Source organism: Oncorhynchus mykiss, chromosome 23 (genome assembly GCF_013265735.2).
Source record: "Oncorhynchus mykiss isolate Arlee chromosome 23, USDA_OmykA_1.1, whole genome shotgun sequence".
Lineage (NCBI taxonomy): Eukaryota > Metazoa > Chordata > Actinopteri > Salmoniformes > Salmonidae > Oncorhynchus > Oncorhynchus mykiss.
Genome location: NC_048587.1, coordinates 24,242,938 through 24,264,747, shown reverse-complemented (window position 1 = coordinate 24,264,747; position 21,810 = coordinate 24,242,938). Strand labels below are relative to the sequence as shown.

The 21,810-nt window shown below is 41.7% G+C and overlaps 1 protein-coding gene across 2 annotated transcripts in view; it reads right to left on the bottom strand.

Moving 5' to 3' along the window:
- The window catches only part of LOC110502474 (SH3 and PX domain-containing protein 2A), an 89,333-nt gene that overhangs the window by 19,299 nt on the left and 48,224 nt on the right, over positions 1–21,810 (bottom strand). For both annotated transcript variants that reach the window (XM_036959993.1, XM_036959992.1), the window contains exon 7: positions 11,282–11,410. In XM_036959993.1, coding sequence (XP_036815888.1) covers positions 11,282–11,410 — 129 coding nt within the window. The remainder of the gene's footprint in view (positions 1–11,281; positions 11,411–21,810) is intronic.

The window sequence follows — 21,810 nt, the reverse complement described above, 5'->3', positions numbered from 1 at the left end:
AGCCAACAGCATCAAAGGGAGGACAGTGTGGTTTTGGATGTCCTTGTGATGATTTAAATCTCGATTTAGCCTCGTTACCCCTGAAATCGGTGGGACGTAACTGGTACAGTAGCTCAAATCTCCATTATCATTGTCTTGCTTGATATGATTGAATTCCTTGGGATATGACTGCATTATTCAGTCAATTGGATTCTAGACAAAGGTCTGGGTGAAAGATACAGTATTGAGCATACACAGGACAGCTTCATCTAAAAATAAAGTAAGAAAATATTGAAGTTTGAAGTGCATGGGAATAAATTAGTATTAGATTAACAGTGAGATGTACGTTCCAAGGCCTTGTGAGTCATTTCATGCTTAACTTGGCACATTTGAGTCAATTTCAGTCACTCAGTGGATGTGAAATAATACACAGACCAGTGTTTTCAGTGCCTGAATGGCTACAGACAGTAACCTAACACCTTGATCGTTGCACCAACCCCAAGGGCTAGTTTTTCAAAACCTTTTTTGGGGGGTTCAGAATGATCCGGATTCTGTAATCATATTTCATGCTATCCAGGATCAGATAAATCTGGCTGCTTATAAGCCGTTTTTTCCCCAGAAAATAATCATATAGGATCATTCTGATCCAGATACCACAACATCAAGATCACAGAATCCAGTTCTTCAGTGCTTTAAACAGGCCTACACCATGCCATCTACTGGACAGGTTGTGGTACTATTTCAACCTGGGGAAACAGAAATGAGTAACTACACTGAACAAAAATATAAATGCAACATGTAAAGGGTTGGTCACATGTTTCATGAGCTGAAGAAAATATCCCAGCAATTTTCCACGTGCACAAAAATAATATCTCTCTCAGATTTTGTGCACAACTTTGTTTACATCCTTGTTAGTGAGATGTTCTCCTTGACCAGAAAATCCATACACCTGACAGGTGTGGAATATAAAGAAGCTGATTAAACAGCATCAGCATGATCATTACACAGGTGCACCTTGTGGGGGGGGGGACAATAAAAGGCCACTTTAAAATGTGCAGTTTTGTCACACAATGAGTGTGCAATTGGCATGATGACTGCAGGAGCTGTTGCCTGAGAACCATAAGCTGCCTCCAACGTTGTTTTAGCGAACTTGGCAGTACTTCCATCGGTCTCATAACTGCAGACCACGACAGCCCAGGACTACCACATCCAGCTTTTTAACTTGTGGGATCGTCTGAAGAGGGTTGGTGGGGGGGTTGCTGAGGAATATTTCTGTCTGTAATAAAGCCCTTTTTCTGGGGGAATATTCCTTCTGATTGGCTGGGCCTTGCTCCCCGTGTGGGTGGGCTTGGCTGCGTGTTTGGGTGGGCCTATGCCCTCCCAAGCCCACCCATGGCTGCACCCCTGCCCAGTCATGTGAAATCCATAGATTAAGGCCTAATGAATTTCTTGCAATTGACTGATTTCCTTATATGAACTGTAACTCAGTAAAATAATTGACATTATTGTATATTGCATTTATATTTTTGTTCACTATACATGAATAAAGGTACCTTGAAATTTTTTTTGCCTGCATATCACTTATAATTATGTAGATTCCCTAAGACTTCCGGGGCCGACAGAGATGGCCGCCTCGCCTCGCGTTCCTAGGAAACTATGCAGTATTTAGTTTTTTTATGTGTTATTTCTTACATTGATACCTCAGGAAATGTTAGGTTTTATTACATACAGTCGGGAGGAACTATTGGATATAAGAGCAACGTCAACTCACCAACATTACGACCAGGAATACGACTTTCCCGAAGAGGATCCTCTGTTTGGTCCACCACCCAGGACAATGGATCGGATGCCAGCAGGCGACCTAAAACAACGGCGCCGCAGAACGGGCAGACGGAGCGGTCTTCTGGTCAGGCTCCGTAGACGGGCACATCGCACGCCGCTCCCGAGCATACTACTCGCCAATGTCCAGTCTCTTGACAAGAAGGTAGACAATATCCGAGCAAGAGTTCAGAGACTGTAACATTCGTTGTTTCACGGAAACATGGCTCACTCGAGCCATGCTATCGGAGTCAGTACAGCCATTTGGATTCTTCACGCATCGCGCCGACAGAAACAAGCATCTCTCTGGTAAGAAGAAGGGCGGGAGTGTATGCCTTATGATTAACAAGACGTGGTGTGATCATAACAACTTACAGGATCTCAAGTCCTTTTGTTCACCTGAATTCTCTTCGATCATAATCATAGTCGTGTATATCCCCCCCCCCAAGCAGACACATCGACGGCCCTGAAAGAACTTCATTAGACTCTATGTAAAATGAAAACCACATATCCTGAGGCTGCAGTTATTGTAGCTGGGCATTTTAACAAGGCTAATCTCAAAACAAGGCTCCCCAAATTCTATCAGCACATCGAAAACAGCTTCTATCTCAAGGCCATCAGACTGTTAAACAGCCATCACTAACATTGAGTGCTCAACATACTGACTCAACTCTAGCCACTTTAATAATGGAAAAATGGATGTAATAAATGTATCACTAGCCACTTTAAACAATGCCACTTTAAATAATGTTTACGTACCCTACATTCCTCATCTCATGTGTACATACTGTATACCATCTACTGCATCTTGCCTATGCCGTTAGGCCATCACTGATTCACGTATTCTTATGTACATATTCTTATTCATTCCTTTACACTTGTGTGCATAAGGTAGTTGTTGTGAAATTGTTAGGTTAGATTACTTGTAAGATATTACTGCATGGTCGGAACTAGAAGCACAAGCATTTCGCTACACTCGCATTAACATCTGCTAACCATGTGTGTGTGACAAATAAAATGTGATTTGATTTGAGTTGCATTTATTTGACACTTAACATAACTTACCACATACCGTACTGCAGTCAATTTAACATAATTAACCTTTGGATTTGATATGTAATAACGTTTTTGAAGCCTCCTCAACTTAGTTACATTGACATTTCTTAGTTGTAGTGCCTGTCACCTTTCCAAATCCACCTTGAATACACCCTTCTAGTGGGATCAAAATATTCATTATTTTTGGGATCAAAACAATCCTAATCACCTACAAAGGGGCGGCAGGGTAGCCTAGTGGTTGGAGCGTTGGACTAGTAACCGAAAGGTTGCAAGTTCGAATCCCCGAGCTGACAATGTACAAATCTGTCGTTCTCCCACTGTTCCTAGGCCATCATTGAAAATAAGAATTTGTTCTTAACTGACTTGCCTAGTAAAATAAAAAATAAACAATTCCTGATTAAAGATCAGATTGGATTACTAAATCCTTATCCCTATCCGGAGGATCAGAATGTGGATAGGGTAAGGTCCATATCTGGAGAAATAGAATCCCATTTTTCAGTTTTGAAAAACTGAATTCTAAAATTAAATCCTATCCGATAGGGGTAATCCGATCAGATAACTTTTTGAAAAACCAGCCCCTTGGCTGCTGCCACATAGGCTTTTCAACACCATTTCTAGGTCGCCTAGCTCTGGAGAGGTCATGGCTGTTCTCTGCAGGAGAGTGAAATGACAAAACCCCTCGAAAATGGGCCTTCTGAATGGAGCAGCAGTCTCAGGCACTACATCGCAGTACTTGAGGTGTCACTACAGACACAGGTTTGATCCCGGCCTGGGGCACAGACCCATAAGGCGGCGCACAACTGGCCCAGCGATGTCCGAATTAGGGGAGGGTTTGGCTGGACGGGATGTCCTTGTCCCATCGCGCTCTAGCGACTCCTGTGTCTGGCCGGGCGCGTGCATACTGACACGGTCACCAGTTGTACGGAGTTTGCTCCGACACATTGGTGCGGCTGGCTTCTGGGTTAAGCAAGCGGTTTGTCAAGAAGCATTGCGGCTTGGCAGTGTTGTCTTTCGGAGGATGCATGGCTCTCGACCTTCGCCTCTCCCGAGTCCGTACTGGAGTTGCAGGGATGGGACAAGACTGAAACTAACAATTGGATATCACAAAAAATGTATTACAAATAAACCAAGGCAAACCTTCTCTGTGATGTGGCGCTCCACGAATGCTCTATTTGTTGTGGAAAGCAGAATCCAAGATGGCCAACAGCTCTTCACATCCCCCATTATGAAGACTGGAGGGTTCACTGGAAATGCAATCACACATGCTTCAGCAGCAGTGTTACTTTAGATTGACATTGTGTGGGTCTACATACTAGAAGGCCTTGCTGTTTGGATCTGGCCCTGCGCCCCCGCATTGGCAAAGGCTCAAGGCCCTAACAAGCCATGTAATGTGTTACATTTTTACACCAAGGCTGTGGCTTCATACAAACCCGGTGCCAAGAAATTAAATGGAGAACGGAGAGCTAAAATAAATGTCTACAGTACTTTGGACTGGAGCCTTTCAACTGCTGAGGTGTGCAGTATCTCCCTGACAATGCAGAGTCTGGAGTGTGTTAATGCGCTTATTAAATGGATTGCAACATTTTATTTGTGAGAATTCCCTCTCAAATGTACTATTTCTTTCAAAAAAATTTAGCTAGCATTCTTTGGACACGAGAGTGCGGTTAACTTTTGACATTAACGTAACCCCCACCACTCCTCTGACTGTTGCCGTGTCACTATGCCACATAGAACAAGTATTCCCATAATGCCGATGATGACAGAACTATAATATTAGCCTCAGTCTGCTACCCACCTGGCTAGCCAGCTATAGTAGTAGGAAAAATGTAATGGCTTTGCCTCTTCCTCTCTGTTGGCTGGCTAAAGTCACTTCACTTCGTAAACAACAGGTGTAGACTAACAGTGAAATGCTTACTTACGGGCCCTTCCCAACAATGCAGAGAGAGAGAAAATAGAGAAATAATAGAAAAGTAATAACATGTAATAATACAAGTAATAAATACACAATAAATAATAATAACTTGGCTATATACATGGGGTATCAGTACCAAGCTGATGTAGAGGGGTACGAGATAATTGAGGTCTTGCTAGCTAATATGGGAAATATGGGAATAAGGTATAGGAATGTGGTACCTTAATTTGAAAGCACATTTGAAAGTTAGACATATGAATATACATTATGGCCACTTTAATAAGGCAGCCACACAACCCACCGAATGTCGATCTGCTGTTCATCTACCATTCGTTCGCTGAGGTGTGTTTTAGGGACCACATTTTCATGCAATTCTACACGTAGAATTGGTTTGCAAATTATAGCTGGCAATCTGTTCAGAGGTGCTAAGCGGTTAAAAGCAGTTAAGAGCGTTGGGCCAGGAACCAAAAGGTTACTGGTTTGAAACCCTGAGCCGACTAGTAGAAAAATCTGTCAATATGCCCTTGAGCATGGCACTTAACCCTAATTGCTCCTGTAAGTCACTTTGAATAAGAGCAGTTGCTAAATGACTAAAATGTACATGCCTGCGTGTCTGTCCCTTAAGATGTTTGAGTAAATACACTCTGTTATTGATGGCTATGACTGCCTCTACTTTATTTTTCAACCTTGTTCTCATATGGTCTTAGGCTGAGTTCACTGCACCTCAAAAGAGGCAACAAGTATATTTCCTTGCCAATGCAGGTTTATAACACACAGGCGTGAATTACAGAGAACCTGAAAATTGTCTCTGGTCTTTCAGTAATGAATAAATGTTAATATATCAGTGCTACAACTGTTTTTGTTGCATTTTCTTGACCAAATTAAAGAGACAGAAACATACATTTAAAGATGAACCCCCTGAAAATGATTTGGTGACATGTATGAAAATGTGGAACTGAGTAGACATTCAGCTGTTGAAAGGTGAGATATGCACATTTTCCGTATCCCAGGATGTGTGTGTGTGTGTATATGCATGTGCATTTTTGTGTGTATTATGTATCATTTGATACATTGACCAGCAGGGCTGGGACTGGACCCAACGCGGAGGAAGTGGAGAGATATTATACGACTACACCTACATCTGTGTCTTTATCTGTGTCTGTCTATCTACCATATGTCTGTCATCTCCATTAACATCCTCATCTGTGTCTGTGTCTGTGTCTTCTGCAGCTGTACGAATCTTTATCATCTGTGTCTCAAGTCTGCGTTACTAGCTGTGCTGAGGAAGTAATGGATCAAGTAAATATTATTTCCTTTCTATACTGTAGTTCTCAAGAACGAGCTTTTAAGAGAAATTGCAAGGATCCATTGGTTCACTGACAGATAAACATAACAAACAACATTCACTTGAATTAGGAGCAATTTCATAATGTTTATGTTCAGGTCCACGCAGTGCTTTTCTCCTCATCTAATCACTGAGTTAACAATACAAAACAACATATGTGATTGCACTGCAAAGAAACCATGATACAACTCAGGACAGGACAAATAAATGTTGTAAACAGAGTTTACACTGGATGTACTAAATTAAAGGATGTGGTTGCCAACTATCTAATTAGGCTTTCGCCTGGATGAAATGTTGACGTCAGTCTCATTTACACAGCCAAAAACACTAACAAACACTTTTGAAAAAAAAGTTTCTTTGTTTTGTTTACAGAGAAAATGAATCATAAAAAAATGACGATAATTATGTAAGCCGTGTGTGTCGTAATTTGGCTCTAGGGTGAAAAGGAAAGTGGTACTGCTACAGTAAGGATGGATATTCCTTGAAAGGAAAAAGTGGAGCAAGTGAACAGATGTTTGGCTCAGACTTCAAAGTGATAAAGCTTTACTCATATCCCCTCTGCCCCTGTCTCTTTCTAAGAGGGAGGGCAAAATAGAGGAACCTATCTGTTGAGGAGGGCCTGAGCCCTATTTGTTTCCCTTGCAGTACCTGATGTCTGGAAACACTATATCAGGTTCAACACTCCGCAGCCTCCATATTACTGTAATCAACAACACATTTATTGCTCAAGACAAAAATGCGAACAGGCTAGCAACTTTCGATTTTCTTACTGTAAATGTATACCATATGTACTCATCTAAACTACAATATGAAATGTTTTAACACAGGATTGAGGTGCCTCAGGCTCTACTGTGCCGCATTTATTTAATTTATAGATATCCAAAGTCTCACATTGAATCAAATAGCCTGTCTTTAACTGCTACTAAAACACAAGTGTTACTTACTAAAACAAGTTTTTGTGTTTTGGGGTCAGTCTTTGAAATATTAGCTCATGCTACAGATGTGATATGAAGATTACAACCTTTAGCGTGACAAGCATTTCTCTGGGCTTGAGATGATGTGGAATGCTGAGCCTCAGCACTACTGGAGATATCTGATCCCACTGGAAAGCACTGCAGGAGAAAACCCCATTCATTTCAAGTTTCTGTATTTATAAACACTGTATAGAGTACAAAATATATAAAGTTCGATACATTCACTTCCAATTTTCATAAAATACGGGGACCAATTTCCAGCGATGGCTCTGTTAAGATTGGGAGGCGAAAAAGTACTAATGTTGACCTAAGGAACAGCCACTGCAGCCCCCTAGAAAGTGAAAAGATCCCCTCTAGAATGTGTGCTGACCTTTCTAAAGCTACGTACTTCTGCAGCCCTATGCTCTAGGCAGCACAGATGGCGTGTGTGGGGCGCCCATAAATGCTATTTAACTTGAATTGTTATTCCTAAATGAGAGGCACCTCACGAATCTGTTGTTTCATGTCCATCGTCTAGCATAAGCTTGTTCCCAATGGTGTTAAACAGCTCCTTATTCACATCTCCTCTTCCTCATGAACACTGATCTACAGTATCTGAGAGGATTTAAGCACAGAGAGAAATACATGTTGGAAACCCATCGAGTACCTCCTCAACGTATCCATGGTCCATCAAGAATGAAGGGAGACAAGAAAAGAGAGACAAGGAAAATAATTGGGACAGAGCCTTAACATTTAAGCCTAAAATACCGTACAAAGTGTTCCCAGAATTCACCACTGACTGACGCAGGCTATTGGTTTATAGACGAACACACATGCAGGGTGGTACAGGGGAGCTATGGGGAGCCTGAGGGGCAGACAGACCCAAGCTGCTTCCCTCTCCGACACAGACATTCCTGGAGTTAATTTGTCAAATTACAATTTAAAAAGCCGATCTAGGATTTGAGCAGTGTAAACGTACACTGGTCAGAAGAGATTTAGAGGGATATTATTTGGGTTGGACTGGGCAAGGCTAGCCTAACATTGCCCTTGAGGTGTAGAATAGGTGGCATACCTCTAGAGGGAAATGTGATGGCAAATGTTTTACTTTTCCTATGCATTTCGATAACAAGAAAAGTTCAACTGTAGACAAATAAAAAGATTGTTCTTAATTGACCCACCTGGTTAAGTAAAGGTTAAAAAGTGGTGTGCTATCTTAGCTTAGCCCTGGTTATCATCTCTTTAACACACTGTAAGTTGAGGAGGCATCCTGGAGGATCCATTAAGCCATTATAATGAACCAACCTCTCTGAACCGCTAACTTTGGCAGGAAAGGGCTTTTTCCATATTCCCCCTGACTCTCTCCCTGCCCCACACTCCTCTCCTCTCCAAAGTCAGTGTCTCTCTCTGGCAAGCTCTGACCTAATTCAGTAGTGAAAATATACAGAGGGATTGCAATCAGGCATCAGGGATAAAACATTTATGGAACACTGCCTTTGAGTATCCTAAAAAGTGGCAGCTGATTTGTATGCAACTCTGTGAAAATGACATAACCAAAAATATAGATCTTGCCCAATTTCTCTGCCTTTGATGAGTCCTGGCAGAGCAGCATTCCTGGCCTTTTACAAGAATTGTATAATATAAATATCAAAATAAAAATACACGTTGTCATTCTGAGTTATGTTTATTTACAAGGTACAGTACCTGATCTAATAACCAGGAACAACCTCTCACCAAAACATGAATTATCATCAGCTATGACACTGACTGAAGGCCAATATGCAAAAGCAGTATCAACAAACCAGTGCAAAAAAAGAGAAAGGGACATGGAAAGCTGAGAAAGCTGAACGTGCCTAAATGAACTGACTTAGATTCAAAGCCCCTGTCAGAAGTATTTTATCTAATCCAAGGTAAGGAAATGTGCCGTTCCTTTAGTGCAATGGGCAATCTTTTGCATTAAAATTGCATTATCCTTGGGTATGGTAACAGTGAAATCAGTTAGATATTTACATTGTACAAGAAAAGTACATAGAGTTACTTACCAAAATGCTTTCTACGTTCAAATTAGAGAACCATCATGGTAAGTAGAGCACAAAATAATAGCTCTTACACCATGCAGACACTACACAGACATAAGGACAAATTCCATTCTAAGCCATCTTCTTCATTGGACAAATGAGAGCTCTGTACGAGAAGCATAGTACCATATCAACACCATATTCACACCATTTAAAGAATTCCCCAAGACTCTATAAATACCTGAGCACCTTTTGTCATTTCACAACAAAGTACTGGAGACATTTAAGCAGCTCTGGGTTCATAAAAAGTACATATCTAACTTCTTCAGCACTGAAAGTCTGGGATTCAGAAATCAACCTCAGATGCCATAAAATACATGAACTTATTCTGGGAGAGATGGATGCTGAACTAAACGGACTGAAGTATTTTACGCGCACCTGTAATTCTTACAATTGGCATGAGGCTTAGGACTGATGTCACCCACATTGCAGCTTAGCCGTCTTCCATGCTGTCCAGGAGGTGTCATGGCTTCAGCTAATGCTAACCATGCTGTTGAACACAACAGGCTTCAGCTAATGCTAACCGTTCTGTTGAACACACCAGGCTTCAGCTAATGCTAACCATTCTGATGAACACCACAGGCTTCAGCTAATGCTAACCATTCTGATAAACACTACAGGCTTCAGCTAATGCTAACTGTTATGTTGAACACTACAGGCTTCAGACAGTGCTCTGATGGGTTTTGATTTAGCTACCTCTGCAATACTTGGGAGTCCCCTGCCTACAGTGCTTGAGTTGTTGATGCCAAATGCCATCTATACAGTACTGGTTGTACACCTATGAATCAGACAGTGATTCAGTTAGACTTGCAGGTGGGTGAACTCTCTGACCAGTGACATATTTACTCTGTAGTCATCTAAATGTACTGCAGCCTTCAATAGCCCAGTCACCAGTATCATCCATCAAGCTCTATGCTTATTATGGAGGAAAGGACTCAAGTCAAGGCCTCGGGCAGAAGGACTTCAAGGTGTTTGGAAATCTGCCTCAAAGTGACTCCCTAGTGGGCTCAAATCCAACTGGACCAAGAAGGAAAAATAAACGGAAGAACTCAACGGGTGGGTACAGACACTTCAAAGCAGTCTGAGTCAATTGACTCTCTTCCTTTAGGCCTCTATGGCATGGGGTTTTACTCACACCCAATGTGAAACCTAAGTCAAATTGCTTTTCTGATCACTGTTTCCCTCCCCTTTGAAGAACACATGAGTCACATTACTGCTTCACTGTCTGGGAACACCATTTAAGCCAGGACGTCAACCTCTGTTACTGAGCCTGTCTCTTGCTCTAGAGGCTTTGGAGATGGAGATGACAAAACGTCTTATTTCATTCTACTGAAGGGAAAGGAAAACCAGACAGGTTTCCTTATGCTGCGTCGGCTAAAACTGTGGTTCAGTTAATGGTGAGGTGTGTTTGTATGTTATAGCGCAAGAGTTAGTGAGTCTTAACTGGGTCAAAGAGTATAGGCAAAAGTAAACACGGGCATATCAAGTAAGACCATCAACAGGACTTTATAAAGAGTAGACCATTTCATTGATTCTACTGGAGGGCATCATATGCATAACAGTCAACAGACTAAGCTCTGCGTAACATTTATCACCTTTCACTGTGAAAAAACCACATTGAATCAATCTCAACAAATGCCAGATGAAGATTCTTTTCAGTTCCTTTTGAGGATCAGCTCCTAGCACTCCATTTTCAGAGGTTAAACAGCTGACTCAGGACGCCGTGCAGCTGGCATATGTAAATCGAGCATGTCTCTCTGTCTTTCCATTAAAGTGAGCTGGAAAATTAATATAGGAGTCTGGGAGACATTCCTCCTACAGAAGGCAACATTCTGGCCCCGGCCTAAACCAACAAGGGTAAAAAAAAAACAGGCCTCTCTGCAGGCCAAAGTGAGCCTCCAGGGCTAAAGCACAGTTTGAAGGCTGTGGACATAAAGGGAGAGGAGAGAGGGGGGGGGAGAAGGGAGGAAGAAGGGGAACTATTGGGGATGAAGAAAAGACCGTGACCCCAGACTGAGAGGTGAAAATGGGAATTCTCATGTGGATGCTGGCTGGAAAGTATGCATGAATAGGTGTGCATCACTGTGTGTGTGCGTGCGTGTGTGCCTGCATGCATGCGTGTGTGTGTAGGTTGGTCACTCACCACTCTCGCTCTTATCGATGACGTCTACCAGTTTGCCGGCCTGCAGGCTGATTTCCGCCGGCTCCTGCTTCTCATAGTTGGCCACCACCATGTACTGCTCCAGTAGCATAGGATCGGCACCATCCAAACCTGGGGTTGATGGGAAAAAACACGCTGTCAGCCAGCTCCCGGTCATGGGCCCGCGAGAGCGACCGCCGGGCACCCTCTGCGCCATAGGCCAATTTGTCAGTAGACCTCAGCCAATGGGAACACACGCTGGGCTCTGTGCATTTTCCCAAGAGTCTGGCCATATAGCTGGAGAGTCAAAAAGGAACGCCTATTAAACTGAAAGTCTCCCAAAATACATCAAGCAGTTTGCTGAAGAGAATCCATTCTAAGCTGTCAGGGGGCCTCATCCATAGTCTAAACTTGAGATAGAAAAATAGGAATGGATGGAGAGAAAAAGAGGAAAGCAATAGAGAGAAAGAGAAAGAAAGAGCAGGAGCAGCGGCCGGTTGTCGATAGAACAGTGCAGCGGGAGAAAGGAACGGTTTCCCCTGGAAAATAAACAGTCTGTTAAAAAGCCTCCTTCTCCTTGTTGGGGCTGGAGCTGGAGGAAGAGTAGGGGGGGTTGTGTACGCCAATCATAAGAGTCGACACTGAAGGCCTTAAATAGAACCAGATGAGTGGGCTGGAGTTGAGCTCAGGAGGCCGGGCCTCGGCTGCTGTGAAACACTAGAGCACAGGACTTTCATTTAGTATTGCCAATGGAAAGCTTCTTTCCTGGCCTCGCTGGGTTAACCATATTAGCACCAGCAATGACTTAGTTTTGACAATGTTATTCAGGAGGACCATTCCACTGGGCACAGACGTCAGTTCAACATCGAGTCTTGACTTACATTTTGTTTAGTCACGTGAATTCAACGTGAAATAAAAAATAATAATAATGTAATTGGATTAGGTTAAAAGTTAGAGTTATGAAGTTCACTTACGTTAATGGCTTTTTTTATGTGGAAACAATGTTGATTTAACCCGTTTTTGTCCAGTGGGGTACATTGATCAAACATCCAAGAATGTGTCAGTATTATAGATGAGGTGGCTCTTATTAAGCTGTGATCACAAACATTGCTTTATTTTTTTTTCATATATCTATTGTATCTGTCTTTTATACAAACTGTGCAGTCCATGTTGCATTACATGGTAGTGATGTTTATGATATGAATTTCAGAACATAAACCAGTTTGCAAAGAGTAAAGCACACTTAAATATACATGGACTGGTATTGTACAAAAAGCCATAACCTCAACATCAAAAGGAAAAAACACAAAGGTCATTGGGGATGTTTCTCATTTTGAAAACAAAGCACCTGTTGCATGAATTTAAAACAGTAAATAAACTACATCTTCAAAACAAATTCAACCACCTACCACTACACACTAAACCTTAAAAAGTCACTCCAAAACATCTCCAGCTGCAGATTGAATGAACTGAGACAACCCAGTTTAGCAGCAGAACTAACACATGTCAGCTGTAACCTAGAATCAGACACTGCTGAGATGGATTTCACACATTACTGATAGCTCAGACTGGCCACAGAGTTTCGTAAAACGGAGAGGAGAGAAATGATTCACAGATCACATAAGAACACAGTATATACATACTATGTATCCGGAGTCAAAACCAGGATATCCTTTGGTCTAAATTCCAAGCTGCTTCAAGGCTTGCCTGAGTAATAATTTATAGTTTAACTGCCAACAGAGAGTTCAAGTATATGGATACTAAGATGGAGGATACAGCACAAATGCTCTGTAGTACTCATTGTCAATGTACTGTTTCTCTCTTAGCTGAGATAAATTACAGTATTTAGTGAAAAATAAATGAGTTAGCTGAGTTCCTGTATCACATAATCAAGAGAAATGTCTACAAAACAAATGTTATAAACTAGATGAAGCCAACCATGTCCAAATGAAAACATTATTCAACCTGTGGTAAACTCAGTGTCTGGAACGTTGTACAGAGAGCTCTATCTCACACGATGGAAAATAGCATGATTCCAGTCCAATAAATACTATTAGATAAGAAGAGATTGAGTAAAAAGAGAGGACCTGATGACAACTGTCAGACTAAAGATGAACATTTACGTAAATTAGGATTATGTTCCCACTATATGCTGAGGGGCAGGTATCACAAATGTCAAAGTACTAATAACTCATCCGGATGAGCTCAGCTTCAATAGCATCCAAAATACTAAATCTGCCAACTAGTAAAGTTGAACCAGTGTGGTTCCTTCTGTGGTTTATGCTGCTTTCTCATTATTTGCACAGGGTTCTTTGCTCACCGCGAGGTTGTGTGCAGAAGCATTGGAAAGTTAATATTAGTTGAACTTTGAGTGCAGGAGTGCAACCCCTTGCAGTGTGATCCACTTACGGGTGGAAAACAATGACTTGTGCTACACATAAAGTAATGTGAAGCCTGCTTTAGAAATGCAAGGCTTTGGTTTTCCTTTCAGCATAGCTGCCATAGATGAATGCTCAAGATTATACATTCAATGAATGATGCTGAGGCCAAAACTCATCCAATGCATTTTTATAACCTGTTGGGAATGGTCAGAACGATGGTGGACCACAGAGACAGATGAATCCCATCGCTTAGCACTAGAAATGAAAAGGAGATCATTTTGACCCAATATGAATGTAAAATTGCCCCCCTCCGTCCTTTACTTTTCTTAAATAAGTCTATTTAACACACGTACAGTATGTTGTTAGAATTGATATGACAAACATAATATGTTACAAGCAGTTCTAAGAGGACAAGAGACGATCCTGAGGTTTCCAAAACACTTACCATTGCCAAATAACTATCAAAATTGATATTTAAAAATATCACTTTTTCCACTGTTACATGTGCCCCATGCTTGAGCACGCGGCAACAGCTAGCCTACAGCAACAAACAAATACAAATGATATTGTGTTATTTAAAAATATATATATATTTTTCTATTCTAATGTTACCCCAGACTTTCATAAACACAATCAAAGTATTATTTTTCTGAGAGCAAAAATCAAATGTATTTATTAGACTGTTAGAATGTTGAGTGAATATTAATCTGGTATATTGTGGTTAAAGAGTTACCTGTCTAACAGAACGCATAGGATGTTCTTTAATGGAAGCCTCTCCAACATAATCCAGGCAGAATCAGGAATTCCCCAGGGCAGCTGTCTAGGCCCATTACTTTTTAAAATCTTTACAAATGAGATGCCACTGGCTTTGAGTGAAGCCAGAGTGTCTTTGTATGCGGATGACTCAACATTATACACGTCAGCTACTACAGCGACTGAAATGACTGCAACACTTAACAAAGAGCTGCAGTTAGTTTCAGAGTGGGTGGCAAGGAATAAGTTAGCCCTAAATATTTCTAAAACTAAAAGCATTGTATTTGGGAATAAAACATTCACTAAACCCTAAAACTCAACTAAATATTGTAATAACTAATGTGGAAATTGAGCAAGTTGAGGTGACTAAACTGCTTGGAGTAACCCTGGATTGTAAACTGTCATGGTCAAAACATACTGATACAACAGCAGCTAAGATGGGGAGAAGTATGCCCATAATAAAGCGCTGCTTTATCTACTTAACAGCCCTATCAACAAGGCAGGTCCTACAGGCCCTAGTTTTGTCGCACCTGAACTACTGTTCAGTCGTGTGGTCAGATGCCACAAAAAGGGACTTACTGTAGGAAAATTACAACAACAGAACCGGACAGGACAGCACTGCTGGCCATTGGATGAACACGGAGAGCTAACATTAATGACATGCATGTCAATCTCTCATGGCTCAAAGTGGAAGAGAGATTGACTTCATCATTACTTCTTTTTCTGAGGTGTTGACAAGCTGAATGTACCGAGCAGTACATTAAAATACACACATGGAAACCCCACGAGACATACAACTAGATTTCTCTTCACAGTCCCCAAGTCCAGAACAGACCATGGGAGGCACACAGTACTACATAGAGCCATGACAACATGGAACTCTATTCCACATCAGGTAACTGATGCAAGCAGTAGAATCAGATTTAAAAAGCAGGTAAAAATACATCTTATGGAACAGAGGGGACTGTGACGCAACACAAACATAGGAATGGACACATTCATACACACACATGATAACATACACACTATACACACACGTACACATGGATTTGCGTTGTAGATATATGGTAGTGAAGTATGGGCCTGAGGGCAAACACTTAGTGTGTTTTGAATTCTGAAATGAATGTATTGTAATGTTTTTTTAAATTATATAACTAACTTAATGTTGCCTAATGTTGCCTAAGCGGCAGCTAATGGGGATTCATAATAAATACAAACTGATGAATTACATTTAAAAAAAACAGATCAAATACACCTTATGGAACAGCAAGAACTGTGAAGAAACAAACATAGGCACAGACAACAAATGCACACACACACACACACACACACACACACACACACACACACACACACACACACACACACACACACACACACACACACACACACACACACGATAACATACAGTTGAAGTCGGAAGTTTACATACACCTTGGCCCAATTACATTTAAACTCAGTTTTTCACAATTCCTGTCATTTAATCCAAGTAAAAATTCCCTGTCTTAGGTCACTTAGGATCAACCACCTTACTTTAAGTGTATGTAAACTTCCGACGTCAACTGTACATATCTGTATTCCCAGTTATGTGAAATCCATAGATTAGGGACTAATGAATTTATTTAAATTGACTGATTTCCTTATATGAACTTTAACTCAGTAAAATTGTTGAAATTGCCGAATGTTGATTTTATATTTTCGTTCATTGTAGTTTAAAACTTTCCATTTTCACATACTGAAAAGGTGTCATGCATATTGCATTTTTTCTGCTACTGGTTGATTTTGGAAGCACATTCCCATATCTAATCGAAAGCTGCTATCAATGACGAAATGAGTATGACGTCCAGGCATTTTTAAGTATACTCAATTGTCGAAATGTCACATACTATAAAAAAAAAATGCATACTCAAACGTCCTACTAGGATGCAAATATGGGTATTCAGACACGGCCAGTGTAACTCTTCACAAAGACAAAAATAGGTTCATATGATAATGTACAGTACATTGAGTGAAATATACTTAATATCATAAAGGTACATTTGAAGTCGGAAGTTTACATACACTTAGGTTGGAGCCATTACAACTCGTTTTTCAACCACTCCACAAATTTCTTGTTAACAAACTATAGTTTTGGCAAGTCGGTTAGGACATCTACTTTGTGCATGACACAAGTCATTTTTACAACAATTGTTTACAGACAGATTATTTCACTTATAATTCACTGTATCACAATTCCAGTGGGTCAGAAGTTTACATACACTAAGTTGACTGTGCCTTTAAACAACAGAAAATGATGTCATGGCTTTAGAAGCTTCTGATAGGCTAATTGACATCATTTGAGTGAAATGGAGGTGTACCTGTGGATGTATTTCAAGGCCTACCTTCAAACTCAGTGCCTCTTTGCTTGACATCATGGGAAAATCAAAAGAAATCAGCCAAGATCTCAGAAAGAAAATTGCAGACCTCCACAAGTCTGGTTCATCATTGGGAGCAATTTCCAAATGTCTGAAGGCACCACGTTCATCTGTACAAACAAAAGTACGCAAGTATTAATACCATGCAGCAGCCGTCATGCCGCTCAGGAAGGAGACGCGTTCTGTCTCCTAGGGATGAACGTACTTTGGTGTGAAAAGTGCAAATCAATCCCAGAACAACAGCAAAGGACCTTGTGAAGATGCTGCAGGAAACAGGTACAAAAGTATTATATACTCAGTAAAACGAGTCCTATACCGACATAACCTGAAAGGCTACTCAGCAAGGAAGACGACACTGCTCTAAAACCACCATAAAAGCCAGACTACGGTTTGCATCTGCACATGGGGACAACTATTGTACTTTTTGGAGAAATATCCTCTGGTCTGATGAAACAAAAATAGAACTGTTTGGCTATAATGACCATCATTATTTTGGAGGAAAAAGGGGGAGGTTTGCAAGCCGAAGAACACCACCCCAACCGTGAAGCACAGGGGTGGCAGCATCATGTTGTGGGGGTGCTTTGATGCAGGAGGGACTGGTGCACTTCACAAAATAGATGGCATCATGATGTAGGAAAATGATGTGGATATATTGAAGCAACATCTCAAGACATCAGTCAGGAAGTTAAAGCTTGGTCGCAAATGGTTCTTCCAAATGGACAATGACCCCAAGCATACTTCCAACGTTGTGGCAAAATGGCTTAAGGACAACAAAGTCAAGGTATTGGAGTGGTCATCACAAAGCCCTGACATCAATCTTATCGAAAATGTGTGGGCGGAACTGAAAAAGTGTGTGCAAACAAGGAGGCCTACAAACCTGACTCAGTTACACCAGCTGTGTCAGGAGGAATGGGCCAAAATTCACCCAACTTATTGTGGGAAGCTGGTGGAAGGCTACCGAATAAGTTTGACCCAAGTTAAACAGTTTAAAGGCAATGCTACCAAATACTAATTTAGTGTATGTAAACTTCTGACCCACTAGGAATGTGATGAAAGAAATAAAAGCTGGATACTTGGATTAAATGTCAGGAATTGTGAAAAACTGAGTTTAAATATATTTGGCTAAGGTGTATGTAAACTTCCCACTTCACCTGTATGTTATTGTGTGTGTGTGTGTATATTGTCTCTCCTAGCTCTGTAGCTTTAGTACACACATGTGACTTACAGTGGGTGTGTATTCTCCAACTCCATCATCTGAAGTAATTCAAATTAGATGCAGTAGCTAAAATGTATTTGATAGATTGAAGGAGTATGTTTTAGTGTGCTGGAAGTAGTAGCCACACTAGGGTCAACAAACTGAGATAAATGTTGCTTTTACACAATATATACAAAAGTATGTGGACACTCCTTCAAATTAGTGGATTCGGCTATTTCTTTTTTTTATTTTACCCGTTTTTCTCCCCAATTTTGTGGTATCCAATTGTTATTAGCTACTATCTTGTCTCATCGCTACAACTCCCGTACGGGCTCGGGAGAGACGAAGGTTGAAAGTCATGCGTCCTCCGATACACAACCCAACCAAGCCGCACTGCTTCTTAACACAGCGAGCGTCCAACCCGGAAGCCAGCCGCACAAATGTGTCGGAGGAAACACTGTGCACCTTGGTTAGCGTGCACTGCCCGCCACAGGAGTCGCTGGTGACCGATGAGACAAGGATATCCCTACCGGCCAACCCCTCCCTAACCCGGACGACGCTAGGCCAATTGTGCGTCGCCCCACGGACCACCCGGTCGCGGCCGGTTACGACAGAGCCTGGGCGCGAACCCGGAGTCTCTGGTGGCACAGCTGGCGCTGCAATACAGCGCCGTTAACCACTGCGCCACCCGAGAAGCTGGATTCGGCTATTTCAACCAAACCCGTTGCTGACAAGTGTATAAAATCGAGCACGTCGCCATGCAATCTCCGTAGACAAACATTGGTAGTAGAATGGCCTTAGTGCAGAGCTCAGTGACTTTCAACGTGGCACCATCTTAGGATGCCACCTTTCCAACATGTCAGTTCATCAAATTTCTGTCCTTCTAGAGCTGCTCCAATCAAAATTAAGTGATGTTATTGTGAAGTGGAAACGTCTAGGAGCAACAACGGTTCAGCCGCGACGTGTTAGGCCACACAAGCTCACAGAACGGGACCACCGAGTGCTGAAGCGTGTAGCGCATAAAAATCATCTTTCCTTGGTTGCAACACTCACGACTGAGTTCCAAACTGTCTCTGGAAGCAACGTCAGCACAAGAACTGTTCATCGGAAGGTTAAAAAAAATGGGTTTGCATGCCCGAGCAGCTGCACACAAGCCAAAATTCACCATACGCAATGTCAAGTGCCAAGTTGTCTGGAGTGATGAATCATGCTTCACCATCTGGCAGTCCGACGGACTAATCTGGGTTAGGCCAGTGCCAGGAGAACGCTACCTGCCCAAATTCATAGTTCCAACTGTAAATGCAACAGCATACAATGACATTCTAGACAATTCGGTGCCTCCAACTTTGTGGCAACAGTTTGGGGAAGATGCTTTCCTGTTTCAGCATGACAATGTGCACAAAGCAAGGTCCATACAAAAATAGTTTGTCAAGGTCGGTGTGGAAGAACTTTACTGGCCTGCACAGATACCTGACCTCAACTCCATCGAACACATTTGGGTTGAATTGGAACGCAGACTGTGAGCCAGGCCTAATCACCCAAATTAGTGCCCAACCTCACTAATGGTCTTGTGGCTAAATAGAAACAAGTCCTCGCAGCAATGCTTCAACATCTGGTGGAAAGCCTTCCCAGAAGAGTGGAGGCTATTGTAGCAGCAAAGGGGGGACCAACTTCATATTAATGCCCATGATTTTGGAATAAGATGTTTGATGAGCAGGTGTCCACATGCTTTTGGTCATGTAGTGTATGATTGATATTAGTTTCCCCACCCTTCCTTGAATCTCAGAATCTCAACAACTTTAGTGTCTAGACTCTAGACTACTGTGTTTACATGTGATACAGTATGTGTTTGTGTGTGTGCGCCTGCCTGCTAAGGTGCCTGCGTGCCTTGCTGCTTGCATACCTCAATTAAATAGCCCTATTAGCCACTTTCTGTTTACATCTCTCCTCACACAGATTTACACTGAGTGTACAAAACATTAGGAACACGTTCCTAATATTGAGTTGCACCCCCTTTTGCCCTCAGAACAGCCTCAATTTGGGCTCCTGAGTGGCGCAGCGGTCTAAGGCACTGCATCTCAGTGCTAGAGGTGTCACTACAGACACCCTGGTTTGAATTCAGGCTGTTCCACAATGGTCCCGGATTGAGAGTCCCATAGAGCAGCACACAATTGGCCCAGTGTCGTCCAGTTTTGGCCGGTGTAGGCCATCATTGTAAATAAGAATTTGTTCTTTACTGACTTGACTAGTTAAATAACGGTAAATGTCAAAAATGGTCAGGGCATGGACTCTACAAGGTTTCAAAAGCCTTCCACAGGGATGCTGGCCCATGTTAACTCCAATGTTTCCCGCAGTTGTCAAGTTGGCTAGATGTTCTTTGGGTGGTGGACCATTCTTGATACACAAAGGACACTGTTGAGCGTGAAAAACCCAGCAGCGTTGCAGTTCTTGACACACTCAAACCAGTGCACCTGGCACCTACTAACATACCTCGTTCAAAAACATTTGCGTATTTTGTTTTGCCCATTCATCCTCTGAATGGCACACATACACAATCCATGTCTCAATTGTCTCAAGGCTAAAAAAAATCCTTCTTTAACCTGTCGTCTCCAACCCTGTTCCTGGGGAGCTCTAACTAACCGGTTCTAACAAACCTGATTCAGTTTATCAACCAGCTAATTGTTAGAATCAGGAGTGCTAGATTAGGGTAGGAGAGGAAAACCTACAAGACAGTAGCTCTCCAGGGACAGGTTTGGAGATCCCTGCTCTACACTGACTGAATTGACATAAATAAAGTATCACATCTTTTACCTGGTCAGTCTATGTCATGGAAATAGCAGATGTTCATAATGTTTTGTACCTTATGTTTACATGATTACATTATGCATGATCAGTATTTATTATGCAACATTTCCTCACCTGGGATTTGAACTCACAACAACATCGTGGTTCATGCAAAGGCAATCTTCCTGCTATGCCACCATGTCCGTGACAGGTATCAATTAATCTGACTATTCTCATTAATGATTGTATTTAGTTGTCTAATGTTGGTGGGGCATATTAACCTATTTTAATGATAGTCCTGAATCACTATGATCAATATAATATTTTCTTGGATCAATAAAATATTTCTTGAGTGCATTTTTAACAGAGCTGATATTTACTTCCAAGTGCATTCACCCTATTGCTTAAACCTATCAAGTTGTTTCAGATCTACACAAATGCCTAGAGAGGAGGTTTTATGTTTTCTTCTGGACAGGGTCTAATTACAATGGCCCAATAAGCACATGCCCTACAGCAGTGGTCACGAACTGGTCGACCGTGGTCAATCTTCATGGCATGCCTAGTCAATCACCAAACATTTATGTAGAAAAGCCAACGATAAAAGATGTGATAAAAGGCTTGCACTCCTTTTTTAAAATTCCTGTTGTGCTGTTGCAGTAGGTGCACTTGATTCAGGAGCCCAGAGCACCGGGTAAGCAAAGTATTCCCATTTTGAACCATTGTCTGAAAAGACAAACTCTGCTTACCCGGCTGACCAGTAGATCTGTGGCTAAATCGAGTGTGCCTACTGCGCTGGCCAATCGGAAAGCTCAAATCACCATGCATACAAAGCTTCCATGACACCGGCCACAGCAAAGTTTGATACTAGCCTACGTAAGGTTGAATAACTTTTAAAACCATGACCAGAGAGAGACTGTCAAAGAATACAGCAAAGAGCTGCTGTTTTTATGAGTAACTTCATATTTAATTGTTTATTCAGCACTATCAACCCTGTTCTTACTCAAC